The sequence below is a fragment of the Nilaparvata lugens genome, chromosome 4 (assembly GCF_014356525.2).
Source record: "Nilaparvata lugens isolate BPH chromosome 4, ASM1435652v1, whole genome shotgun sequence".
In the NCBI taxonomy this organism is placed as follows: Eukaryota; Metazoa; Arthropoda; class Insecta; order Hemiptera; family Delphacidae; genus Nilaparvata; species Nilaparvata lugens.
Window position 1 is genome coordinate 1 of NC_052507.1, and position 23488 is coordinate 23488.

General features: G+C 36.1%; 1 protein-coding gene across 1 annotated transcript in view; it reads right to left on the reverse strand.

Moving 5' to 3' along the window:
* Positions 1 to 5524: 5524 nt before the first annotated feature.
* The window catches only part of LOC120351216, a gene marked incomplete at its 3' end in the record, with an annotated part of 20445 nt that continues 2481 nt past the window's right edge, over positions 5525 to 23488 (reverse strand). Inside the window, exons 2-3 of the mRNA XM_039427591.1 lie at positions 20680 to 20831; positions 5525 to 5663 (exon numbers count right to left, since the gene is read on the reverse strand). Coding sequence (XP_039283525.1) covers positions 5525 to 5663; positions 20680 to 20831 — 291 coding nt within the window. The remainder of the gene's footprint in view (positions 5664 to 20679; positions 20832 to 23488) is intronic.

The following is a 23488-nucleotide window of genomic DNA, read 5'->3' on the forward strand; positions in this document are numbered from 1 at the left end:
AGAGAAACAATAGCATAAGTAGATATCCCATGGATAGGGCGTTTATGTCACAACTTTTACTGTTATCTCAAGCCGATTACTGTCGATTATGTCGAATTTCACTTTTTTGTTGGGTGAGAGTAAATGAGAGGCACAATATGACAGACTACCAGTGTCACACAGCTTCACGGGAAGAATTGAATGAAGTATCGGCTTGAGATAACAGTAAAAGTTGCGACATAAACGCCCTATACCATGGGATATCTCTTACGCTATTGTTTTTATCTATGGCAAGAGTGTGGAAACGGCACAGTGTTGAAATAGAGTTTGAGAAAATAGTTCGAGAAGATTAATATTGTGGATTTGAGTGAATTTTTTGATATTATTTGCAATCAAGAAGGAAGATTTTTGATTGGAATCTGATTTGGAAATTGATCAATCTTATATATTTAAAATTGTGGTAGATACACTTTTTTGGACTCAAAATTGTATGAGAATTAAGTTCTCATTCAATTTGCGTGAGTACATAACCTTCAGACTATGTATTCCAAATTAATGTTTGAAGCAGTTTTAGGCAAATGCCTGTTGTTTTTACCTTGATTGTATCTGCATATGGATATATAAGTGAAAAAATATCCCATGGTATAGGTCGTTTATGTTCCAAATTTTAGAGAAATATAGCATAATTAGATATCCACTGTTATAGTCGTTCATGTTCCAAATTTCCAAGAAAAAATTCCATGTTGTAGGTCGATTATGTTCCGAATTTCAAATAAAAGATAGCATAATTAGATATCAATGTTATAGGTCGTTCATGTTCCAAATTTCCAAGAACAAATTCCAGTTGTAGGTCGTTATGTTCCGAATTTCAAATAAAAAATACAATACGTGATAGCATCCTCCTGCAAGGGACTCCCCACCACAAAAGCCATACGATTTATTTGCAAAGAAAAAATAGCATACGTAGATGTCCCATGAGATATCTCATTTATTGTTGTCTCTGAGTAGGTCGTTTATGTTCCAAATCTCAAGCCGATCACCGTTGACTACTTTCTGTTATTACTCACTGTTTTGTTGGGGTGAGAGTGTAAAGGTGCGTACGATGTACGCGCCGCGAACATGAGTAATTCACTCTTAATCAGCTGATGCCAGAGCTTTTTATAACTGTATCTTACCGTTCTGTAAAAATACAGATATAGTCAGCTGATTGAAAGTGAATTGCTCATGTATATCTGTACGCACCTTAAGCTGCGTACACATAATCGCACTTCCAACCCGCACCGAGCACGCTCCTCCCTCGTACCGCCTCGTACCACCATCGAACCACAGTCGCTCCGCCCACGCACCCATCATGAACTTTACGGAAGATGTTAGATCTTCTCGCGTTCCCCGGTCGAACCACTCTTGCTCGCCGGTCGATCATCAATCGCTCTGCTGGAGTGACGTTCGGTTGCGGAGCAGAGCGAAAGTCTGTACGCACCTTAAGAACAGCACAGTATGAGAGACTACCAGCGTCACATCGCTTCACCAAAAACAACTACTAGGACTATCGATTGGACTATATATGATTGGTACGCTACCATAATCATAATGCCAAGAGCCCAAAAGTCAAAATAAGAGTAACTGTAAAATAAATCTTTATTCTAAAATATTGCGGGCCCCTTCGGCTTGGCTTGAGTTATCATTGAAATTTGGAACATAAACTCCCTTGAGATATAATCTTATGCTATCTTTTTTCTATTGTTCCACTATTCAATTAGTTGATTGAGGAGCATTAAGGTTTTTCCAAAAATCTGGTGTGGCGCACTCACACAACTTTCCTTGCCGTTATGAAAATTGATCACCTGACACTAGTGTTCCCGCGCATCACAAGTCCACTATTCAAAGATTTAAGCCAGCTGGGGACAGGGTAATAACGCTGGAGACACACGTGGTCTGCTATCTCTTCATAGTGAATCATTTAAGGAATCAACAGTTGCCAACAGTTTGCAATAATTGGATAATCACATTTTCTCGAATTTCGAGCTTATTTTTAATTTTAGGTGAAAATCTTACTGAACATTTATTGTGGAGACTCTCATGCTCAATCTTTTCCACTCGAATTTTTTGATCAATTGTATCTGAAGCCTGATAATTGAGAATCTAAAATCAAACCTTGCATAGATGGGCGGAGCTCCTGAAATTTTTACAGATATGGGACTTGTGGCAGTTGATAGAGCTTACCGATGACTTTCTAGGTATAACTTTAATCAAAATCGTTGGAGCCGTTTTCGAGAAAATCGCGAAAAACCTGTTTTCGACAATATTTTTGTCATTTTAGCCGCCATCTTGTATTGCATTTGATCGAAATTGTTCGTGTCGGATCCTTATAGTGTAAGGACCTTAATTCCAATTTCAAGTCATTCTGTTAATTGGGAGATGAGATATCGTTTACACAGACGCACATACACTCATTGATATATTTACACCCACACACACACACACACACACACACACACACACACACACACACACACACACACACACACCACACACCACACACCACCCACACACCACACACACACACACACACAACACACACACACACACACACACACACACACACACACACACACACACACACACACACACCACACACACCCACACACCACACACACACCACACACACACACACACACACACACACACACCACACACACACACACACACACACACCACACACACACACACACACACACACACACACACACACACCACACACACCACACACACACACACACACACACACACACCACACACACCATACCCAAAAACCACTTTTTTGGACTCAGGGGACCTTGAAACGTTTAGAAATTTTGAAATTGGGGTACCTTAATTTTTTTTCGGAAAGCAATACTTTCCTTGCCTATACTTTATAATACTATACTTCATAATTTCAGCATTGGTGAATAAGAAGCACATTGGAACTACTCACAAGAAGCCCTGACAGTTTTAAGGAACCTCACAGAATAAAAGCGGATAACAACGCTTTTCTCTCTGCGGCGACTCTTCAAATAATGCTCTTTTGCCATCATCACAGACGCGGCAACAGCTTCCGACGTTATTAACGTTAGCCACGTTACGTTACGTTAGCTACTGCAACGTTGTAGCGTTGAGAGGATTGCCAAATTGAGTCTCGCGTCCGAAAACCCAGCTGTTATAATAGTATCAACGACGCCACGTTAATCATACAAAGAGCTTCTTTGGTAGAATGTGTTCAAAGATGAAGGAGGGAGCTTGTGGAATTTTATGTTGCTGTGGAAATATGATTTTCATATTATCATTCTTATTTTTTCATCACCTATGAATGAGTATTTTTATGCAACCAAGGCCCGAATTCAGATACTCGGTTTGAACGGAGGAGGTGTTAGCTGTTCGCTCAAATCCCTTATGAAATACAGAGTTATCACAAAAGAATGGTGCGGTTTCGAACATGGTTTAAAGAAAAATCAAATTACTTACAGTTGATGTTGTTTATTCATCTAATTTGTCGTCTCAGGCAGTTTTTTACATAATTGATAAATTTAAATATGTGCGCCTTTAGTCGTTCGACAAAATATCCAAACGATAATCAATTTCTCTCCAAACATTCGCTAACATTTCATTGGTTATGGTTGTCATTGCTTCATTAATCCTGTTTTTAAGTGGTTCAGGTACATTTTTTCTTGTAAATTTACATCAAAAACATTGTTTATTCACAAGAAATCGCGAACTGAACCACTTTAAAACAGGATTAAAGAACCAATGACAACCATAATTGAAGAAATGTTATCGAATGTTAAGAGAGAAATTTATTATCGTTTGGACATTTGTCGAGCGACTAAGGACGCACTTATTGAAAGTTATTAATCATGTAAAAAACCTGTTTCAGACGACAAATTAGGTGAATAAAAAACATTAACTGTAAGTAATTTGGTTTTTCTATAAACAATGTTCGAAACCGCACCATTCTTTTATGATAACCCTGTACATTAAAATGAATGCAACGGTATCGACAAGTGAATGTGTTCAAACTTTAACTTGACATAACTTCATTTCTTAAACAACTGTTAGTTTCGTAATTTTCAGGTAGGCCTACATCCGTTCATGATCACCTCATATATCACTACTCTCATTAAAATTAATTTAAAATAACTTATAGATTTTAGACTTCTGAATTCATCCAGGTACAGTAATTATTTATCAATTGATTCTTGAGCCTGGTTTTCACCAGTAGAGTAAGTGGTCGAGTAACAGGCATACTAACATCAGTTAAATAACAATCGTTATATTTTATTAAAATATTATTCAAAAGTACTCTTCCTTTGATTATCATATTGAATTTAATGATAAATCATCATTGGATGATAATATTATCATTAAAATAGAACGACGATTGGCTTCAGTTACAGTGCTCGGTAACCATCATCACAAAGAACGTTACATTCAAAGAACTGAGTGGATGGAAAGGGAAAAAACCGCTACTAACGCATGCGCGATACGGTGCTGACTATGACCGAGAGTGGTTTGTATACTCTACTAGTCGACACTGTTTTCATTAGCATAGTGGTAGAGTAGTATGAGAAGCGGTGGTGGGGGGAGGCAAGTGGTAGAGTACTATCCCACAGTGCTATCCCACTCTACTCTACTGAAAACTAGTACTTCACCATGACTCTATCATGAATGTTTTCATTGGGAGACATCACAGATACTTAGAACATGCCCAGGGTTTCCTACCACAAACTCTACTGATCAAAACCAGGCTATAATCTGTCAATGGCTAGACTACATCTTTGATCTGTGATAATGAAAAATGATCCAATCATTGACACTCTGCTGTGAACAACTGGCTTTTGGGTTTTTTATTTCACACTGTGTGAGACACTAAGGCGATTAGGTTACATTGAAATTATTTAATTTTTGTTGATTTTGAATTGATCAACATAACTACGAGTGAGTGAGTGGATGAATGAGTACCATTTCGCTTCTATATACTTTTATACTCGTTCGAAAGCTTATGAAATGGAGAAGTTTTTGAAATATTGAATCCACTATAATTACCCGAAGAAAAATGGAGAAAGAACCGTTCGAAATTTGACTTTGAATTTGAATTTGAAGAATAACATTTTTTCAAGTTTAAGCCCTAATAAATAACTACAAAATATCTAAAAAGAATAAAATATCATTAATCTTGTTTGAATGTTTGAAATGTTTTCCTTTTCCAACAATACCCTTGAAATTGAGATTCGACCAGTAGTTTTCGAGTTATTGAGTATTTAATGACCGGAAGTAGGCATATTTTGAAAATATCGAAAAATCCATATATCTCGCAAACTAAGGTCGTAGAAAAAAAGTTTACTGAAATTTTTTTGTCAGAAATGTCGAGTAGAATCTATGGTTAACGGCTGTTACAACCTTGTTGGGACACTCTGTATAAAAGCGGAAACTTTGAATTAGATTTCGACTGACAGTTTATGAATCATAGTGATGTGAGAAGAAGAGAGAGTAATGAATAAGAAGTACCTACGGCGCACATTGAGTGACCAGGTGTCCTCGTGAGGCGGGGAGGAGGAGTCGACGGCCCGGCACTTGAGGAGGGAGTCGGAGTCGTCCATACTAGGCGTGTAGCGCAGGGTGCTCACTGTCCGGTTGCCGTCAGTGCTTGTCTGTAATAGAATATCAGAACAAGATTGGATAAATGAGATTAGAAATTATATATATATGAGATTAGAGATTATATATGAGACTACAGTGAGGTCCATGTTATAATTACAGTGGATAAAGATAGAGAACAGCGTTGCCGATTTTCTGCCTCAATTAATTGTATTTCTGCATCGTTTTCAAAAACAGATTTGGCATCGTTGCGAAGCTAGTGCTACCTGTTTTATCGAATGATAGACAAGGATAGCAACATCAAAGTTAATCAAATACTGTCATTATAACATGGACCTCACTATAGCCGTCAGGCTCGCTTCGCTCCCATATCCATCTAGCCTGGACCCGTGACTGGATCGTTCTGTTCATTTGTTCTCGATAAATCTGAGAAGAAGCAAAAAAAAACGCTAATTTTGAGAGTATCTTTGACGTTATTGCAAATTCCTTCTGAAACAACATTATTACACCCCAGCTGAGCTTTTGTGGTACTAAATTTGAACATTTTCTGTTCAGTTGTTTTCGATAAAGCTGAGAAAACGCTAAAAAACGCTGGAAAAACGCAGATTCCGGGCGTATCTTTGGAAATTTTTCCAAACCCGTTCTTAGAGCGCTCTAAAGGGGCAACTGAATATACTTACCAAATTTGAACGTTTTTGGTTCGGTAGATTTTTAGTTCTGCGAGTGAGTGAGTGAGTTATTGATGGGATAAGAGAAAAAAAAGCAGGAGGAGTGAAATGAGAAGGAACTGAGAGAAGATAGAGAGGTTGAGGACTGAAGGAAGGAAGGAGAAGGAGAGGAAAAAGAAGAGAGATGTAGTAGATTCAGGAAAAAGGTGAAGAAGAAGAAGAAGAAGAAGAAGGAGAAGAAGAAGAAGAAGAAGAAGAAGAAGAAAAAGGAGGAGAAGTAGAAGAATAAAAGACAAAAATGAGAGGATGGAGAAAAAATCCACAAATGAAGATTGCTCAAATGCTAATCTGGATTTCCATTCAGAGTTACATTGATTTCCGTATGGTTACAGTATGAAGATGTGGTTAGACCATTGAATGATCCTCTTGTTGATTCTGGTACGTCATGGGAAGAGCGAAAAAAACTGAATGAGAGAGAAGTTGATTGAGAAAATAATGACTCCGTTGTCACGATGTCAACACTGTCATAAATTGTAGTGTAGCTGAAAAATTGTAGTTGAATAAATTGAAGTTGATTATAGTAGTTGAATTGTAGCAGTAATAATGAATTTTTGTAATGACGACAGCCTATGGTAGTTGAGTAGTGGGGATCTCAACCAATCACAAGCTAGCCAATTGGAGAGCAGCGATTTCGTAGTCGTGACACCTATCGATCAAGTTTAGTTCCGATTCAACCAATATAAGTAAATTCGTATGGCTTTTGTTGTTGGGGAGTCCTTTGCGGAAGGTCCCACCGCCTGAATATATAATTTGAGCCGTCAATGGGCCTTACGACTGTCATACTTCAGCCGGGACCGACAGTTTAACATGCCCATCCGATAACACGGGAGTGATCTGGTTAAAAAACTTTTGGTTGTGAGAGGGTTCGAAACCGGGATCTCTATGCTGCTACGCAAGCACTCTATCCACTAGACCACGGATCACTTCAATAAGAGATCAAAACTCAAGAACAATGAACGATGGAAAATGATTTACAGTCAATCGAGGAGTTCGATGGAAAAAGGCACTGAATTTAAGAACTTCATGCCCTTTCTGCTTAATGGATTCATCGCCATTTTCTCCATATTATGTCTACCAATTTTTAACCTATATGTATTTTTTGAACGATGCGACAACGATTTTGAAGACTGTGTCAAGCGTTTGAACGTGAATAGGTTCATCTTTGACAGCGTTTTCTTCAAAACGTGGTTTTAGCACATGGACCCTTCCTCCATCAAACTCATGGTTTCCATGGAGATGTTATAAGAATAATGATCAATTCACATCATTCCCATAGATCTAAATACCGGGGACCGAGCTTCGCTCAGGAGTACAAAAGCATAAAACATTTTATTACGAAAGAAGAAATAATAATAACATTCATTTATAATAACATCACAGTAAATTGAGATCAATTCCCAGAGGAATGCAAAAATTTCCCTCACAAGTCCAGTTGCACAAAAGCCGGTTAAATTTTAATCCTGATTAACTTAACGTGAACCAAATCAGAGAAGACCATTTCAAAAAGATGGATCTACTGGAATTAATCAGGATTGAAAATAGCCCGACTTTTTTGCAACCGGCACTAAGTACCTGATTGAATGATTACAAAAGTTCAACAGCTGAGACATAATTTTGACACAGTCCCACACAGATGAACTCGCTAACTCACTTCTATCACCAACAGACGACGATATAATAATTATTATCAGCTGTTTTTCCAAGAATGAATAATAATTAAACTTTTAATGTCCTTCAGCGAGTTTTTCCAGGGATGAGACCTAGTGCAATCGAATCTTTATATTATAAACCCACTATGTTCTGAATTTCGTGAGAATCGTTAGGCTACTTTCACACGATAGGAGACGTGCAACTTGAACACTGAACAGTGTACACGGTTTTTTGTCGAAGTACATTGAGTCAAATCGTGTCTTTCACATGGTGACCCCTATCCAGGAACCTCGTTTTGTCACATCTTTTCCCCTCGAGGCAAGCAGAAACCGGCTTGCATCGAGATACTAGCGGACAAATCGTCGCTTTCACATGGTGATTCTACGTCTCTCCGGACACCACTTTTTCTCAAAAACTATCTTCCTTGAAAATGAAGATAGAAAGATTCTGATTTCAGATTTGAATTCAGCGACCCCAAATTCGTTAAAGCGTAAGTCCCGTTTCCGAAAATATCCGAAAACAAGGAAGTTATGGCTGTTTTTAATAAAGCTTTCTATTATCATATAATTATACGGTAAAAACGAACAGGTACTGTAGCTATTATAATACAACTTACACTGTATTCGTGTAGGAAATTTGGTAGGATATTTATCTTGATTTCTGAAAATACCCCAAAATAAGGGAGTAAGATAACTCTGAAAAACTAAAGTTTTCCTGCCGATTGAAGAAACATTAAAAATTACTCTAAGACATATTATGTCTTAGACTAAAAACGTGTAACAAATATCAGATCACTATTCAAGCTATCAAGCTTTTCATAAATTTATTTGTCTCCTCATGGCAGAAGGTTTGCGCCCAACGTTTTCACTTGAACATTTCTGTGATTAAATTGTGATAGAACACATTATCGTATTGATCTTCTCAATCCAGTTACATGTACATCGATTTTCGTAAAATTGATTGAGAGAGCCGTTTTCGAGATCTGGTGAAATACAAACATATATAAACATCTTAACATCGAAACATCTAAGCAAATAAACAGAAGTTGCTAGTTCAATAGTATAGGATAGCGTAACAAGAAACAGGATATTGAAACAAGAACATGAAATGTAATATTAATCAACACGCTCATAACTGAAATAGTCTTAATATACTACAGATCTATTATGAAGTATAAATACACACAAAATCTACATAAAGCTTCCCAGATAATAGCGTCCTCAGGTAGGCCAGCTTCAATAATAAATCATTATTCATATATTCATTATATTGGATGACTGGAGCAAATTCATGGAATTGGTTGTTCTGTGCTGACTTTACCACTAGTTTAATAACGTAATTGTTTTGATTAGTTGAGCGAAGTTTCGCGAGACGAAGAGTGACGCTGAGAGAAAGAGAGAGTTAGAGAGAGAGAGAGTGAGAGTGAGAGAAAGAGTGTTATAAAGAGAGGAAGAGAGAGAGTGAGTGAGTGAGTGAGAGGGTGATATTAAGAGAGTGAGAGGGAAAGTAGTAATTGAACACCAATCATAATATCCGATTGATGTGGGTGAATACCTACCACGAATTTGCACTATAGAGAGGTACACTTCAGCAACTGTCAGCATCTCTTGAAAATATCATCGCTGTCGCCCGTTTACCCAATGTTGACAGTTTGCACTGAATCCCACCATAGTTTAACACTACGTTGGCAGCAGAATTGATCAGCTCTGATGTTTGATTAGTTGCTCCGATACAAACTTTGTTCTTTGCGGCTGCAAATAACGTGAACCAGAATGTGTGAAGCATTTGATAGTGATTGTGGTAGTTTTGCACGTGTAAACTAATATTGTCGGCCGACAATGTTTGCTCTGGCGAATCAATAGGAGGAATATCCACTTCGATTGAATTTCAGAGTTGACGGCTGTTTGTGTCAAACTTTCAACTGCCGTTGACTGTTAACTACTGTTACTCAGGTAACTTTTAACCATATAACTGTTGAATACTGTTAACGATATAACTGGTAACTACAACTGTCGTTGAATCAATAGAAAGTTTCCACTTGGAAAATTGAATTTAGTTGACGTAGGTTATGAGCTGTTTGTGTCAGACTTTCAACTGCCGTTAACTATTAACTACTGTTAATCATATAAATGGAAACCACTGTAGTTGAATCAATAGAAAGCTTTCACTTGGGCAATTGAATTTAAGAGTTGACGGCGGTTAAGAGCTGTTTGTGTGTTAGATTTTCAACTGCCGTTGACAGTTAACTACTGTTACTCAGGTAACTTTTAACCTTATAACTGTTGAATACTGTTAACGATATAACTGGTAACTACTGTCGTTGAATCAATAGAAAGTTTCCACTCGGGCAATTGAATTCCAGAGTTGACGGAGTTTACGAGCTGTTTGTATCAGTCATTCAACTGTGATAAACTGTTAACTACTGCTGTTAACTACTTTCGTTACATCAATAGGAAGATTCCACTTGGGCAATTGAATTTCAGAGTTGACGGAGGCTATGAGCTGTTTGTGTCAGACTTTCTATTGCCGTTAACTCTTAACTACTGTTAATCATTTATTACTGTTAACTACTGTCCTTGAATCAATAGCTTTCGACTGCCATTAACTGTTAACTACTATTGATCATATAACTGTTAACTACTGTCGTTAGATCAATAGGAACCTTCCACTTGAGGGGATATAGTTTCAAAGTTGACGACGGTTATGGGCTGTCTGTGTCAGACTATCAACTGCCGTTAACTCTTAACTACTGTTAATCATATAACTGAAAACCTACTGTCGTTAGATCAATAGAAAGCTTCCACTTGGGCGATTGAATTTTCAGAGTTAACGGCGGTTATGAGCTGTTTGTGTCCGACTTTCAACTGCCGTTAACTGTTAACCATATAACTGTTAACTATCGTCGTTAGATTACAATCAACACTCCATCTGATAGATGTCGATAACGGGCGTGTGTTTCCAGGTTGCCACCTTGATATGAGGTTGCAGTTGCGTTGCATAATGGATTTCACTTGTGTGATGCATTTTGGGATGGAATCGCTTCCATATCGTTTTGAGATTTATTCGTATGAATAACGAATGGATTAGGTTGGAACGAAAGGATAAATTTGGTTGAATAAATGGATGAACCGTGTAATGAGGGATGAAGTGCTGATAAATTGGAATATTGTATTTTTCGCCCCACTTGGATGTAATGAGCTGGTTTACATGCGTCATATGGAGGCCGAAAGTGATTGTTTTCTGACCAGGCCGGTAAAATTTTTACGGCCCTAGGGCTTGAAGTCAGCTGATTCTGATTTGATGTGAACGTGTTTACAAAATAGTTTATGAAACTGAATCAGATTATGCTTCTAGAATTGAATAAAGTATTTTGCAGTAAGATACTATCATTTTATTTGGATGAATGAAATACAAATGAGATATTATATATTATTGAAATTCAATTTTCAGAGTTTAATAGAATCTAACCTCAAACCTACTCGTACTGCGTTTATCACGGAACATGGTGGATAAACGGAATCATTTTATGCTTCTAGAATTCTATAATGTATTCTGCAATGATATACTATCATTTTATTTGGATGAATGAAATACATATAAGATATATATTATAAACTACTCAAATAATTCGATTTTCAGAGTAGGATAGAACTTCTAACCTAAACTTCCGTTGACATTCAGATTGGCCAAATTTCAAGTGTGCTAAAACAGCTGATCAAAAACTTTTCATTATTTGTGTTTATCATTCAATAATTAAAACATTTATAATATTATCATCTTATTGTCATTTGGAAGAATAAAACGTATTAACTCAACCTCTTACATAATTGAACATAATCTTTCAGGTTATTTAGACAAATCAGAATAAAAAATAAAAATGCTTGGACAATTTCCTGATATTCAGATTACCTCAGATTTGCTAGAGCTATCACCTTCCACTTTTGCTTTCGGAAGTGCTTATAATAGACAACTATTCTTGTAAATATATTGTTTATTTTTCTGTGTGGCGAAAAATAACGTTCCTACCATGGGCAAAAATGTTTTTTCGCCACACTTGGATGTAATGAGCTGGTTTACGTGCGTCATATGGAGGCCGAAAGTGATTGTTTTCCGACCAGGCCGGTAAAACTTTACGGCCCTAGGGCTGTAAAATGACCTTGAATAACAGCTGATCGTGTCCAATCTCACAAAATCATAGAGACATAATCTCATAATGACTGTAATAATCTATATAATTATGTATCGTGAATCGCGGTATTATGTCTATATAATATATTTTATAAATTACTGTTTCATAATTAATATTTATTATTGTGTTTTTGATATCAAACAATAGAATACGATGATATATCTCCATAGCCTGAACAATATAATGTTGGCTACATTGTCCATTGTCAGAAAGGTACGTATCGCAAGTATTTGAAAGTGAAGAATCGAATTTGAATTCAAAGTACAATAATTGTATCAATATTTAAAAGTGAGGTAGAGTAATAATTGTTTCTTTTTTATTATCGAATTCCACTTCTTAATGCAATACAATCACAATAATAATAAGCAAATACAGCACAGATCTGAAGTTTAAGGTAAGCCTACTGGTGAAACTCAGCCTTGACTGAAAAAATTCCTAGTAATTTTTCCGTAATTCATTATTAAAACTTTTAGATAATAAAATTTTCTTCAATATTAAACCATATAGAGAAAACATTAGGCCCACTCAAGATTGAATCTTCGAATGTTTTCTCTATGATTTAACTATTTTCAGAGCAATATTTTGTTGTGAAAATGCCAGCAAACCGGCTTCAAATTTGCGCTATACTCTATTATCATAGTAGCCTACATAGCCTACGTTATCTGACTTAATTCACAGTGAAAATTTTATTGTGAGACAGATAATAATATTAATTTTAATAATATAAGTCATGAGCCAAAGTCTGTTGTACAGTACGCTTTTTAGGAGTGAAGTAAACATTTTTAGAAGTCTAGTATTACAGTATTACGTGTATGCTAAGGGTTATCAGTCAGGCCTCAACATTCAACAGTACGGAATAGCCGAGAGCGTTAAGGCGTACGTCAGTCAGAACTCAAAGCTCAGTGAATAACAAACATGATCTAGGTTCGAATCTCGATCAATGACTTTTTTTTTGTCGATGAATTTCGACTTTTAATACCTATTTTTTATATTAGTTACCGTAATTTATATTTCAATCAATTTTTTAGATATATTTTGAGACAAAACTGTGAAATATGCAATTATATTAATTTTTTCATCACATTATTTCAAAATAGTAATGAAAATTCTATTCATCCATCTATCCATGATATTGCACCGGGCGCAAAGCTCGCGCCTAATATTATAGTATAAAAATATGGTCATTATTGTAAATTATTAATTAGTAATATTGAAATTAATTGACAGTAAAAGTTGTCATAACCAAGATTCAAACTATCAAAATAGGCTGTTTGAATTTTATTTATTTTTTAATTTCTTATATATTGGGAAGTTTTTTTGGGTGTGGCGAAAAATAGCGTTCGCACCATGGGCAAAAATGTATTTCCGGCTCTCAATCTTTTCTAGTCCTCGGCCTACGGCCTCGGACTTAAAAACTGATTTCGAGCCGGAAATATCTCATTTTCGGCCCTAGGTGCGAAATATACTATTATGTCAACCGGTATGTTGTCAATGGCGTCGCGAATGTTGTTAATGGCGTCGCGAATGTTGTTCTTGAGGTGTGCTATGGTCCGTGGTCGATCGACATAAACCAGGGATTTCAAATAACTCCAAGAAAAAATCGCATGAGCTTTGTCACTGAAAAAAAATGACCGCGTCTTCAGGCAGGTTGTCAATCAGCATATCACATGCATTTTGACGGGCAACAACTCGCGTTCAGTCAATTATTGAACAACAGCCAATTTATAGAAATGAAATTGAGGGTCTTTATAGAAAAATCGTTGAACAGTGGAGTCAGAAATTGCCATAGCAGCTGCGTGTTCGCGAGCCGAACGCCGGGGAGAACACTCAATTGACTCTTGCGATATTTTCTGGAGTTCTGATGGTTTATTGGAGTCGATTTCTGGGATTAGCGACACTTCCATACTACCGAAATGAGCTAATCCACGACAGAATCGAATTTCGGCCAGGAACGAGTCTGTGAGGAGGAATTTCAAATCGATCGCGGAAGACACGTTGCTTTGCAACAACAAGTGATCGACCATTACAAAAGAAGCTCTCTACCGCGAAGGTCCGCTGCTCTCTAGACCAGAGCATGATGACTTCTTACTTGAGGGAGGATAAATTTGAGATATTCCTCCTCCAGATGCGACCCCTCCTGCCACTCTACACGAACAATTCACCGCGTGAAATTTTTTCAAATAAGTAAGTTTCTCTGGCACACTTTGTATTATGTTCATATCAATTCAAATTCAAATTCGAATTCAAATGATCTTTATTCACAAAAAAAGGATCCACTTTCAAAAAATGATCTTCACTAATACCATAGAGAAACAATAGCATAAGTAGATATCCCATGGTGTGGGGCTTTTATGTCGCAACTTTTACTGTTATCTCAAGCCTATAGTCCATGTATTTCTTTCCCGTGAAGCTTTATGACGCTGGTAGTCTCTCATATTGTGCCGTTCATACACTCTTACCCGGTCAAAACAGTAAAAATCGACAATAATCGACAGTAATCGGCTTAAGATAACAGTAAAAGTTGCGACATAAACGCCCTATACCATGGGATATCTACTTACGCTATTGTTTCTCTATGCTAATACTCATAATTATTTCTCCATTTATATGATTGATTTCTGTACTCATTTCTGTTATCAGTTTCTACAGTGTTCTTATCATACTCTGTAAAGCTTGAACCTCTCAGTAAACTCTTTACTATAATTTGATCAAATTCGGCATTTTCTAACTGAATTCAGTTACCCATAGAAAGAAGAAATTATATAGTATTACACTACAGAACGTCTATATCATTACTATATTTTTTTCCTGCAGTTACCTTGAAAAGTGAAAATTCCTAAACTGATTACAGAACGCAAAGAATCACTTTTCTGCTTTAGTGGCGCAAAGTATTACTTTGCGTACTCTTAATACTTTGCGAAAATCTTATCTATAATAATAAAATTATTATCTTGCAGTCATCCCAATCAGCTGTTGACATTGTTGGCGTGTATCTTGAATGCGAATTTGTTCTATATATATTTTTTCTGATTTTTGAATAAATAAAAATGAGAACTCATTATATTATACATTTTGAATATTATTAATTATTCACTATTTCGAATAATATGTTTTTCTCATTCATAATTGATTGGTTGGAAATTATTCAAAAATTAAGATTTACTCAAAATTATTCAAATTTTTGAATTAATTGATTTAATTTTTAATTTTAATAAATTATCGATTATTGATTTTCAATTGGATTATCAAGTTTAAAATAATTGAAGTTGTTATTAATAACAAAATTATACAGACAAACGTTTGATGGATCTCAGCAATCATTTTACCCATAATCAACCACTTTTCATATTCAATGGTAACTGTGGGAAAAATTTAATGTGAAATACGTGGGCAAAGTTCCTCTGCTGCACTCAAGAAACCATTCCGCCCTCGCCTACGGCTCGTGCGTAAACGTTTCTTTCGGTGCAGCAAACTGTTACTTTGCGCACTAGTTGCACAAATAACTATTACATCACTACTCATACAACATATTTTCGTGCATCACAACTTGTTGACCCTACTCATTTGATTTAACCTACTTAGGGTAGCACCAACACGCATGACAAGAGAATGGATTGAAGGTAGGGAATGAATCATGAGACCCAGTCATTCTATATGAATCCCTTGCTCTGTGACCCAGTCACCACAAACATCACATTCTACATGAGAGAACCTTACTCTCACCCTGTCGTTTTATAATATGTGAACCTCTCACTCAATTACTCTCTCTCTCTCTCTATTCTCTCTCATTTCTCTCTCTCTCTCTCTCTCTCTGTCAGTCTTTCTCTGTGTTTCTCTCTGTGTATCTCACTCTCTCACACTCCCTCTCCCTCTCATCATTTGATATGTCCAAAGCTCCGCCAATTTATGTGAACAATATAATTATCTATATAGTGAGGTCCACGTTATAATGACAGTATTTGATCAACTTTGGTTTTGCTATCCTTGTCTATCATTCGACAAATCCGGTACTATCCACTTTTAGGTCCAAAACGATGCCAATTATGTTTTCGACAGTCTAGGAATATAATTAATTAATGCAGAGAATCAGCATCGCTATTTTTCTATCTTCATCCACTGTCATTATAACTTGGACCTCACTATAGTTATTATATTACAAATTGCTTTTTCATATTATATACAGTTTAATCATTTCCGCCACATTGCACAGAAAGCAGCTTTTTTCCAGTCCCTACATAGATCTGAAAGGCATTGTTTGCAGACGACTCTCGTCTGACGTCAGAACAGGTTTCTTTCCGGCCTAGGCCGGAAAGAGTACCCTTTCCAGCTGCTAACATGGAACTAAGAAAGGCAATCAAAAAACTTTTCATTATTTGTGTTCAGTATTCAATAATTAAAACATTTATAATAATATCATCTTATTGTCATTTGAAAGAATAAAAAAGTATAAACTCAACCTCCCACATAATTGAACATAATCTTATAGGTTATTTAGACAAATCAGAATAAAAAATAAAAATACTTGGACAATTTCCTGATATTCAGATTACCCCAGATTTGCTAGAGCTATCACCTTCCACTTCTGCTTTCGGGAGTACTTAGTAAACAACTATTCTCATATATATATATATTGTTTATTTTTGTGTGTGGCGAAAAATAGCGTTCGCACCACGGGCAAAAATGTTTTTCCGGCTCTCAATCGTTTCTAGTATCCTCGGCCTACGGCCTCGGACTTGAAAACCGATTTCGAGCCGGAAAAATCTCATTTTCTGCTCTAGGTGCGAAATATACTATATTTTCTTAGTCTATATTATGTAAATTCATCTATAATTTTGCTGTATTGTAAGCTATTATATATAAGTGTATAAGCCATTATATATTGTAATCTACATAAATAAAGTACTCAATCAATCATTCAATCAATCAATCTCACTCCCTCCCAACATTATTCTCTCTCAGTCTCTCTCTCTCTCTCTCTCTCCTCTCTCTCTCTCTCTCTCTCTCTCTCTCTCTCTCTCTCTCTCTCTATCTATCTATCTATCTATCTCTATCTCTCTCTCACCCTCTATCCCCTTTTATCTCCTCTATCTCTCTCTTTTTTCTCTCTCTCACCCTCTCTTTCTCACTCACCCTCTTTTTTTCTCTTCACCTCCTCTATCTATCTCTTTTTTCTCTCTCTCTATCTTTCTCTATCTCACCTTTTCTTTCTCTCTCACCCTTTATCTCCTTCTATCTCCTCTATCTCTCTTTTTTCCCCTCTTTCTTTTCTTAACTCTCACTTTCTCTCACCCTTTCTTTCTCTCTCACCCTTTATCTTTTTTTAACTCCTTTCTCTTTCTCTCTCTAACTCTCTCTCTCTTTCTCTTTTTTTCTTCCACCTCTCATCACTCTCTCTCTCTCATACCCTTTCTCTTACCTCAGAATAGAAGAGACCAGCATGCAAAACAGGATCCACAAAAGGAATTCCTAATGCAGAGACAGAGAGTAATAATTAAGATTACACACCCAGTGATCAGCTACAGTGAGATCCACTTCAAACTGTCACAATCCCGTATAAATAGCTACAATGCCCCCCATTCAAACAATACTGACAGGATATAGTGAAACTCACTATCCACAGATTCAGTTCATACTGTCAGAATTACTCGTAAATAACATCAGAAGCTTCTCATTCAAATAATGCTGACAGTTGAAAGTAGATCTCACTATCCACAGATTCACTTCAAACTGTCATGATTACTCGTAAATAATATCAAAAGCTTCTCATTAAAATAATGCTGACAGTATAAAGTGATTTCACCATCAACAGATTCACTTAATACTGTCAGAATCACTCGTGAAATTCATCAAAGATACCTATATAACTCAAATTGTATTTCACCACAACAAAAATAATACAACAAAAATAATAATCCTCAATACAAATTTGAAAAGAAAAAAAAACATATTGATCAATACTTAAATATACACGAAAAAAAACTTTGTCAAAGTTTGCTGTCAGTGGTCAAACTAATGCTGACAGTGGAACTGATCCTAGTAGCTTCTGTCATCCGTTCCATTTCGAAGTTGAGCTTCATTTGCTCTGTCTGTGACGTCATTCATTCTTGTTACCTTCATTCTTGCAGTCAGTAGTGCATATGCACTCATCCCATTCTTGTTTTCTTGTTACAGTTATTCTTGCAGTAAGAGCTGAAATGCACTTATCCTTATAAAATATGTCACTTACCTCTCTGCTAATGGGTGACTTACATCATGAGCTAATTACATAGTTGATTAATATATCATATGGAGTGGCGTAGAGAAGTTTTGGAATAATGTAATTTTCATGAAAAATCATAAGAGTGATCATCAACAGCTACTGCTAATGGTTTACTTAATCATGAGTCAATGACATAATTAATTGATAATATATATCAAGTTTAATTCAAAAGATTTAATTTTTTTTAAGTTCAATTTTTCTAGTCATGTATAATTCTCCTAGTGATTCATTACTGGTTTTCTGATTACTTATTTACTATATTGTTTATGTTAATTATTGTTATTAAGTTACCTACAATGTATCTTGTTGAGTAATATTGTCAATAATATCATATATTATTTGAATGTTATGATGTTTCCAAATGCTGATACCTGGATACTCTTTTTGTATGAAATATGTTCGATAACAAATAAAAATTTTGATTGATTGAATAATATCTATATTATTAAACGAAAATTATATTCTATTAAGCAAGATTTTTCTTTCAATAATTTCATAATGAAATTTCATAATTAAGATGAAATATTTCAATTATTATTTAACGAAAATCCCAAATAAATGCTGTAATCCACCCTGAAGACTTCTTCTACTGCAAATATTGACAACAGGTTGAACAGCTAGATAGAAATTCAATGAGCGCTACTATTCAATAATTATTTGTCAGCCCGGGAATCGAACCCAGTACCTCCTAATTGCCGGTCAGGAATGCTTACCCTTGCATCAAACTGACAATCTCTGGATAGCAGCGCTCATTTTATACGAAGCCATAGCGGCCAGCCAGTCTACAAATGGAAATTACTGAGATATTGCAATTATTCAAATGCATTATAATAAATAGACATAATTGATTGATATTATACAGAGAGACGTAGGATTTTTTTTAAATAATGTTATTCTTACGGGTAAATAATAAAACTAGTCGATTACTCATGGAATGAAATGTATTTATCATGTAATTCTGCCTACGTTTCTACAATATGGATGTCCAAAAGTAACTTTACACTTTTCAGATAGCATCTGCAAGATGTGCTTACGCTTGGCGTTCACAGCCTGCTATGGGTGGTACAAAGAAGGTACAGGAAATTTTGAAATAATATCATATATTGTGAATCATCTATTATTTAATATTATTATCTGTGAAATAGCGTGTATTCAAGGTGTCATTTATGTTTTTAATTGTTTGTAATCGATTCAATTCATTTTGAACCTATTTCTAAATTTAAAATCTGTGTTTTCAATTTGTTTTGAATAGTAAATTGGGTGTTATCGAAAAATGTGAAAGTGACATAATTAATCAATTAAGTGCTGAAGAAGAGAGACTGAAGCTATTTCCAAATCCTGGAGATAATGTTTACAAATTCACATAGACAATCAATAATTTTTTCCTCCACTATAACCATTTGGACATTTGGACGTCTGTATAGATTGGATTTGTAAGCATTTTGGGCTTTAGCCTGTGATACCTTTTTAGAAATTATGTAATCCTCAATTATATGATTGAATTTATTGACATTAATATTCCTGCAATCAAATTGTCTTGGAGAAGCTTTTCAGTTTTTGAGTTGACAAAATGATGACTATAGCCTACTCTGTACAGATAAACTTCAGACTGTCATGATTACTCGTAAATAATATCAAAAGCTTCTCATTCAAATAATGCTGACAGTTGAAAGTAGATCTCACTATCCACAGATTCACTTCAAACTGTCACAATCCCGTATAAATAGCTACAATGCCCCCCATTCAAACAATACTGACAGGATATAGTGAAACTCACTATCCACAGATTCACTTCAAACTGTCATGATTACTCGTAAATAATATCAAAAGCTTCTCATTCAAATAATGCTGACAGTTGAAAGTAGATCTCACTATCCACAGATTCAGTTCATACTGTCAGAATTACTCGTAAATAATATCAAAAGCTTCTCATTCAAATAATGCTGACAGTTGAAAGTAGATCTCACTATCCACAGATTCACTTCAAACTGTCACAATCCCGTATAAATAGCTACAATGCCCCCCATTCAAACAATACTGACAGGATATAGTGAAACTCACTATCCACAGATTCACTTCAAACTGTCATGATTACTCACGAGAAATTAGAGGAATGCTGGCTGGTTAGAACGGCAACTCCACAGCCGTTGTATCCCTACGTCTGTAGGTCTACCTCTGCTGCGCATGTCACTCCCAAGTCAGAAGTTAATTTGCACAGAGTATAGTGACAAAAGTTGACTCACCTCTTGCGTGGAGTTTGGGAGCAGCTGACTTCCCTTCCACCACACGAGATGAGGCACCGGTCTCGCTCCCACCGATTCACACCTCACCTCCTGGCGCTGTCCGGCCGACACCGGCTTATTCTCTCCCAGGAGACGCACCCACAATGGACTCACTGTGAACAGGTCGTATACACATATAAAATAGATTATTTTGTCTCTCTCAATCTATAATCTCTTGAATTATAGACACATTACTTTTAACATGAAGAAGGGGAACTGATTTGTCCTTCCACAGTTTGTAGCATGGACAGAGTAGTAGAGAGGAGTAAGCAGGCTGCACACAATTGGATGCTGACTCAAAAGTAGGGAGAATGCCGTTATGAAGTGGGAGTGATTGGTGTAGGAAAGAGCTTTGGGTCTCTCTGTCTTTGAGAATGAGCCGTTTTAAATAGTTATATATAACTATATATGGAGCGGAAAATGCCACTTTTTCTCCCTGAAGGGAAAGACTGATGCCCGAGGCGAATCCGAGGGCAACAATTTTCCTAAGGGAGAAGAAGCATTTTTCACTCGTGATATATATAAACATTTTTATACCACCTACATTTTCATAAAAACTGCAATAAAATTAGAATAATATTTAAAAAACTTACATGGCCAGTAACAATTTGTTACAACCTGAAAATTGAAGAGATAGAAGTAATAACAATTCACCATCAACAGTGCTATACGCTATCTGTCGGCAAAAGTTGTAACAACAATGGTCGGCTCATAACTGCAACATGATCACGTTCCAAATTTGAATAGTTGATGGGAAATATTTGTTCGGCTGGTATTTTGAATAACATGGAATATAAAAAAAAATATTCTAAATTTTTATATTTATATGAAGTATGTACTGTAATTGGTAATTTTAGCATACAAACATTATATTTTCATATGTTAATCAAATTTCTGGTTGAGGTATTCAATTAAGTTGGCTCAATGACTACTCTATTATGCTTCTTCATCTGAGCTCAGACGTTTCAACCTATTTCCAATGTAAGTTTTTGAAATAGAGACTGATGCTTCCCATGTTTTTTAAATGGAGTTACTTTTCCTCCCTTGTGAGTTTTCCGTTTTTTCGTCGCGAGAGCAAAAAAGTGACACTTTATGTTCCAGGGAGTAGAGTGAGTACTTTAGTACATAGGTGGAGGGAAAGTAATAATTATGTCTCGGACTATAGTAAGCGATTGGCAGGATTAGGTCTGAAACATTCACTTTAACAGCTGCATGAAATTGGTCAAATAAAGCTTTGGCTGAAGTTGGCTCTAGAGAGATCCACTTATCTTATTGTTCCTTTACTATAATACAGATTCAATCAGATGATGAGAAGAGAAATGTGCGTGTTCGTGGTGCAAGAGTCTGTACGCACTTTTGAGGAACAACGACAATGTCGAACGACTCCTGACTCTCAGTTTACGTATAGAGAGTCCCACACAAGGTGAGTTTAGCCTGAGCTTAAATCTGCGCGTGAATGAACTCTGTCGTTTCTTTATGGGAAAAATAGTTTGTCACACAAAGCCTGATAAGCTTGAATTTGTGCGTAAATTGATTCTGCCGCTTCGTTATGGGAAAAAGTGTGAGTTTGCCACTTTCGATTTTTCAATGTGATTTAATCAAGTGATCATTCTTGATTTATACAGAGTGTTTGAAAAATAACTCCCTATTTGAAGTGTCATAGAATCTGTAAAAAGTGATATACACTATTCTAGTTTGTGGTGTTTGATTTAGCAACTGTCCAAGTTTCGCCCCTCTGCAGTGGCAGACCTGTTTCACCTTAAGACGGCGCCAGGGAACAGTTCCTTCAGTTGACACTCGCTTTCTGGGAAGGTGGATAGGGAGAGCTCGCCCAATGCTTGGCCACCACGAGCCCGGGACTGAACCCCTCTGGACTTTTCCTTTTGGGACACATAAAAAATGTTGTGTACAGTGGAAACATCCAAGACATAAACCATTACGGGAAAGAATCGCCACGGCGGTTGGGACCGTTACACCTGATATGTTGGTGAATACATGGCGAGAGCTTGAATATCGTCTCGGCTTGGGCAGGGCAACAAATGGATCCCACGTTGAAGTGTACTAATGTTGAACAAAACTTGAAGGTTCTCTCTCTCATCGAATGTACTTGTTGATGTAGTTTTTGAGCAATTTACACATTAAATTCATACCTAAAGCTAGGGAGTTATTTTTCAAACACCCTTCATTCATGTGCTACATTACCATATCAACTTGGGTGTTCCGTTGCAAGAGTCCATAAAATCACCAACATAACAATATTATACACCAAGCACTTGTCCTAGAATTCATGGTAATATATCAAACAAGCTTCAAGTTATATATCTACCTAGAACTTCAATGGAACTTTAATGAACTTGTATAGATTATGTATCTACTAAGAACTTTAATAGTCGTTTGCACAGTGCGAGTTCAAACTGGATCTCAACCTGGATAGAATCAATATTGAATTTAATTCGCTATAATTTGAATCACTTAGAAACTAAACCAGCAGCTGATTCGATTCAGTTTGAGCTTTCAATGTGCAAACGATCCTAAGTAGCATTTGATTCAGGAACAAGTGCTCATAGTACTGAATCCTGAAACAAAACTTTAGGTTATCTTGAAGATAACAAGCTTGTATCTGTGATTATGATTCAATGAAAATTACTCAAAAATTTTACAATTGATGGTGCTTTGAGTGTAATATTTTTGTTTTTTTCAGTTTTCAACCGTCAAAATTGTTTCCATATGAATTGGATTGAAGCGAAATCTCATAATTTGACAGAAGATC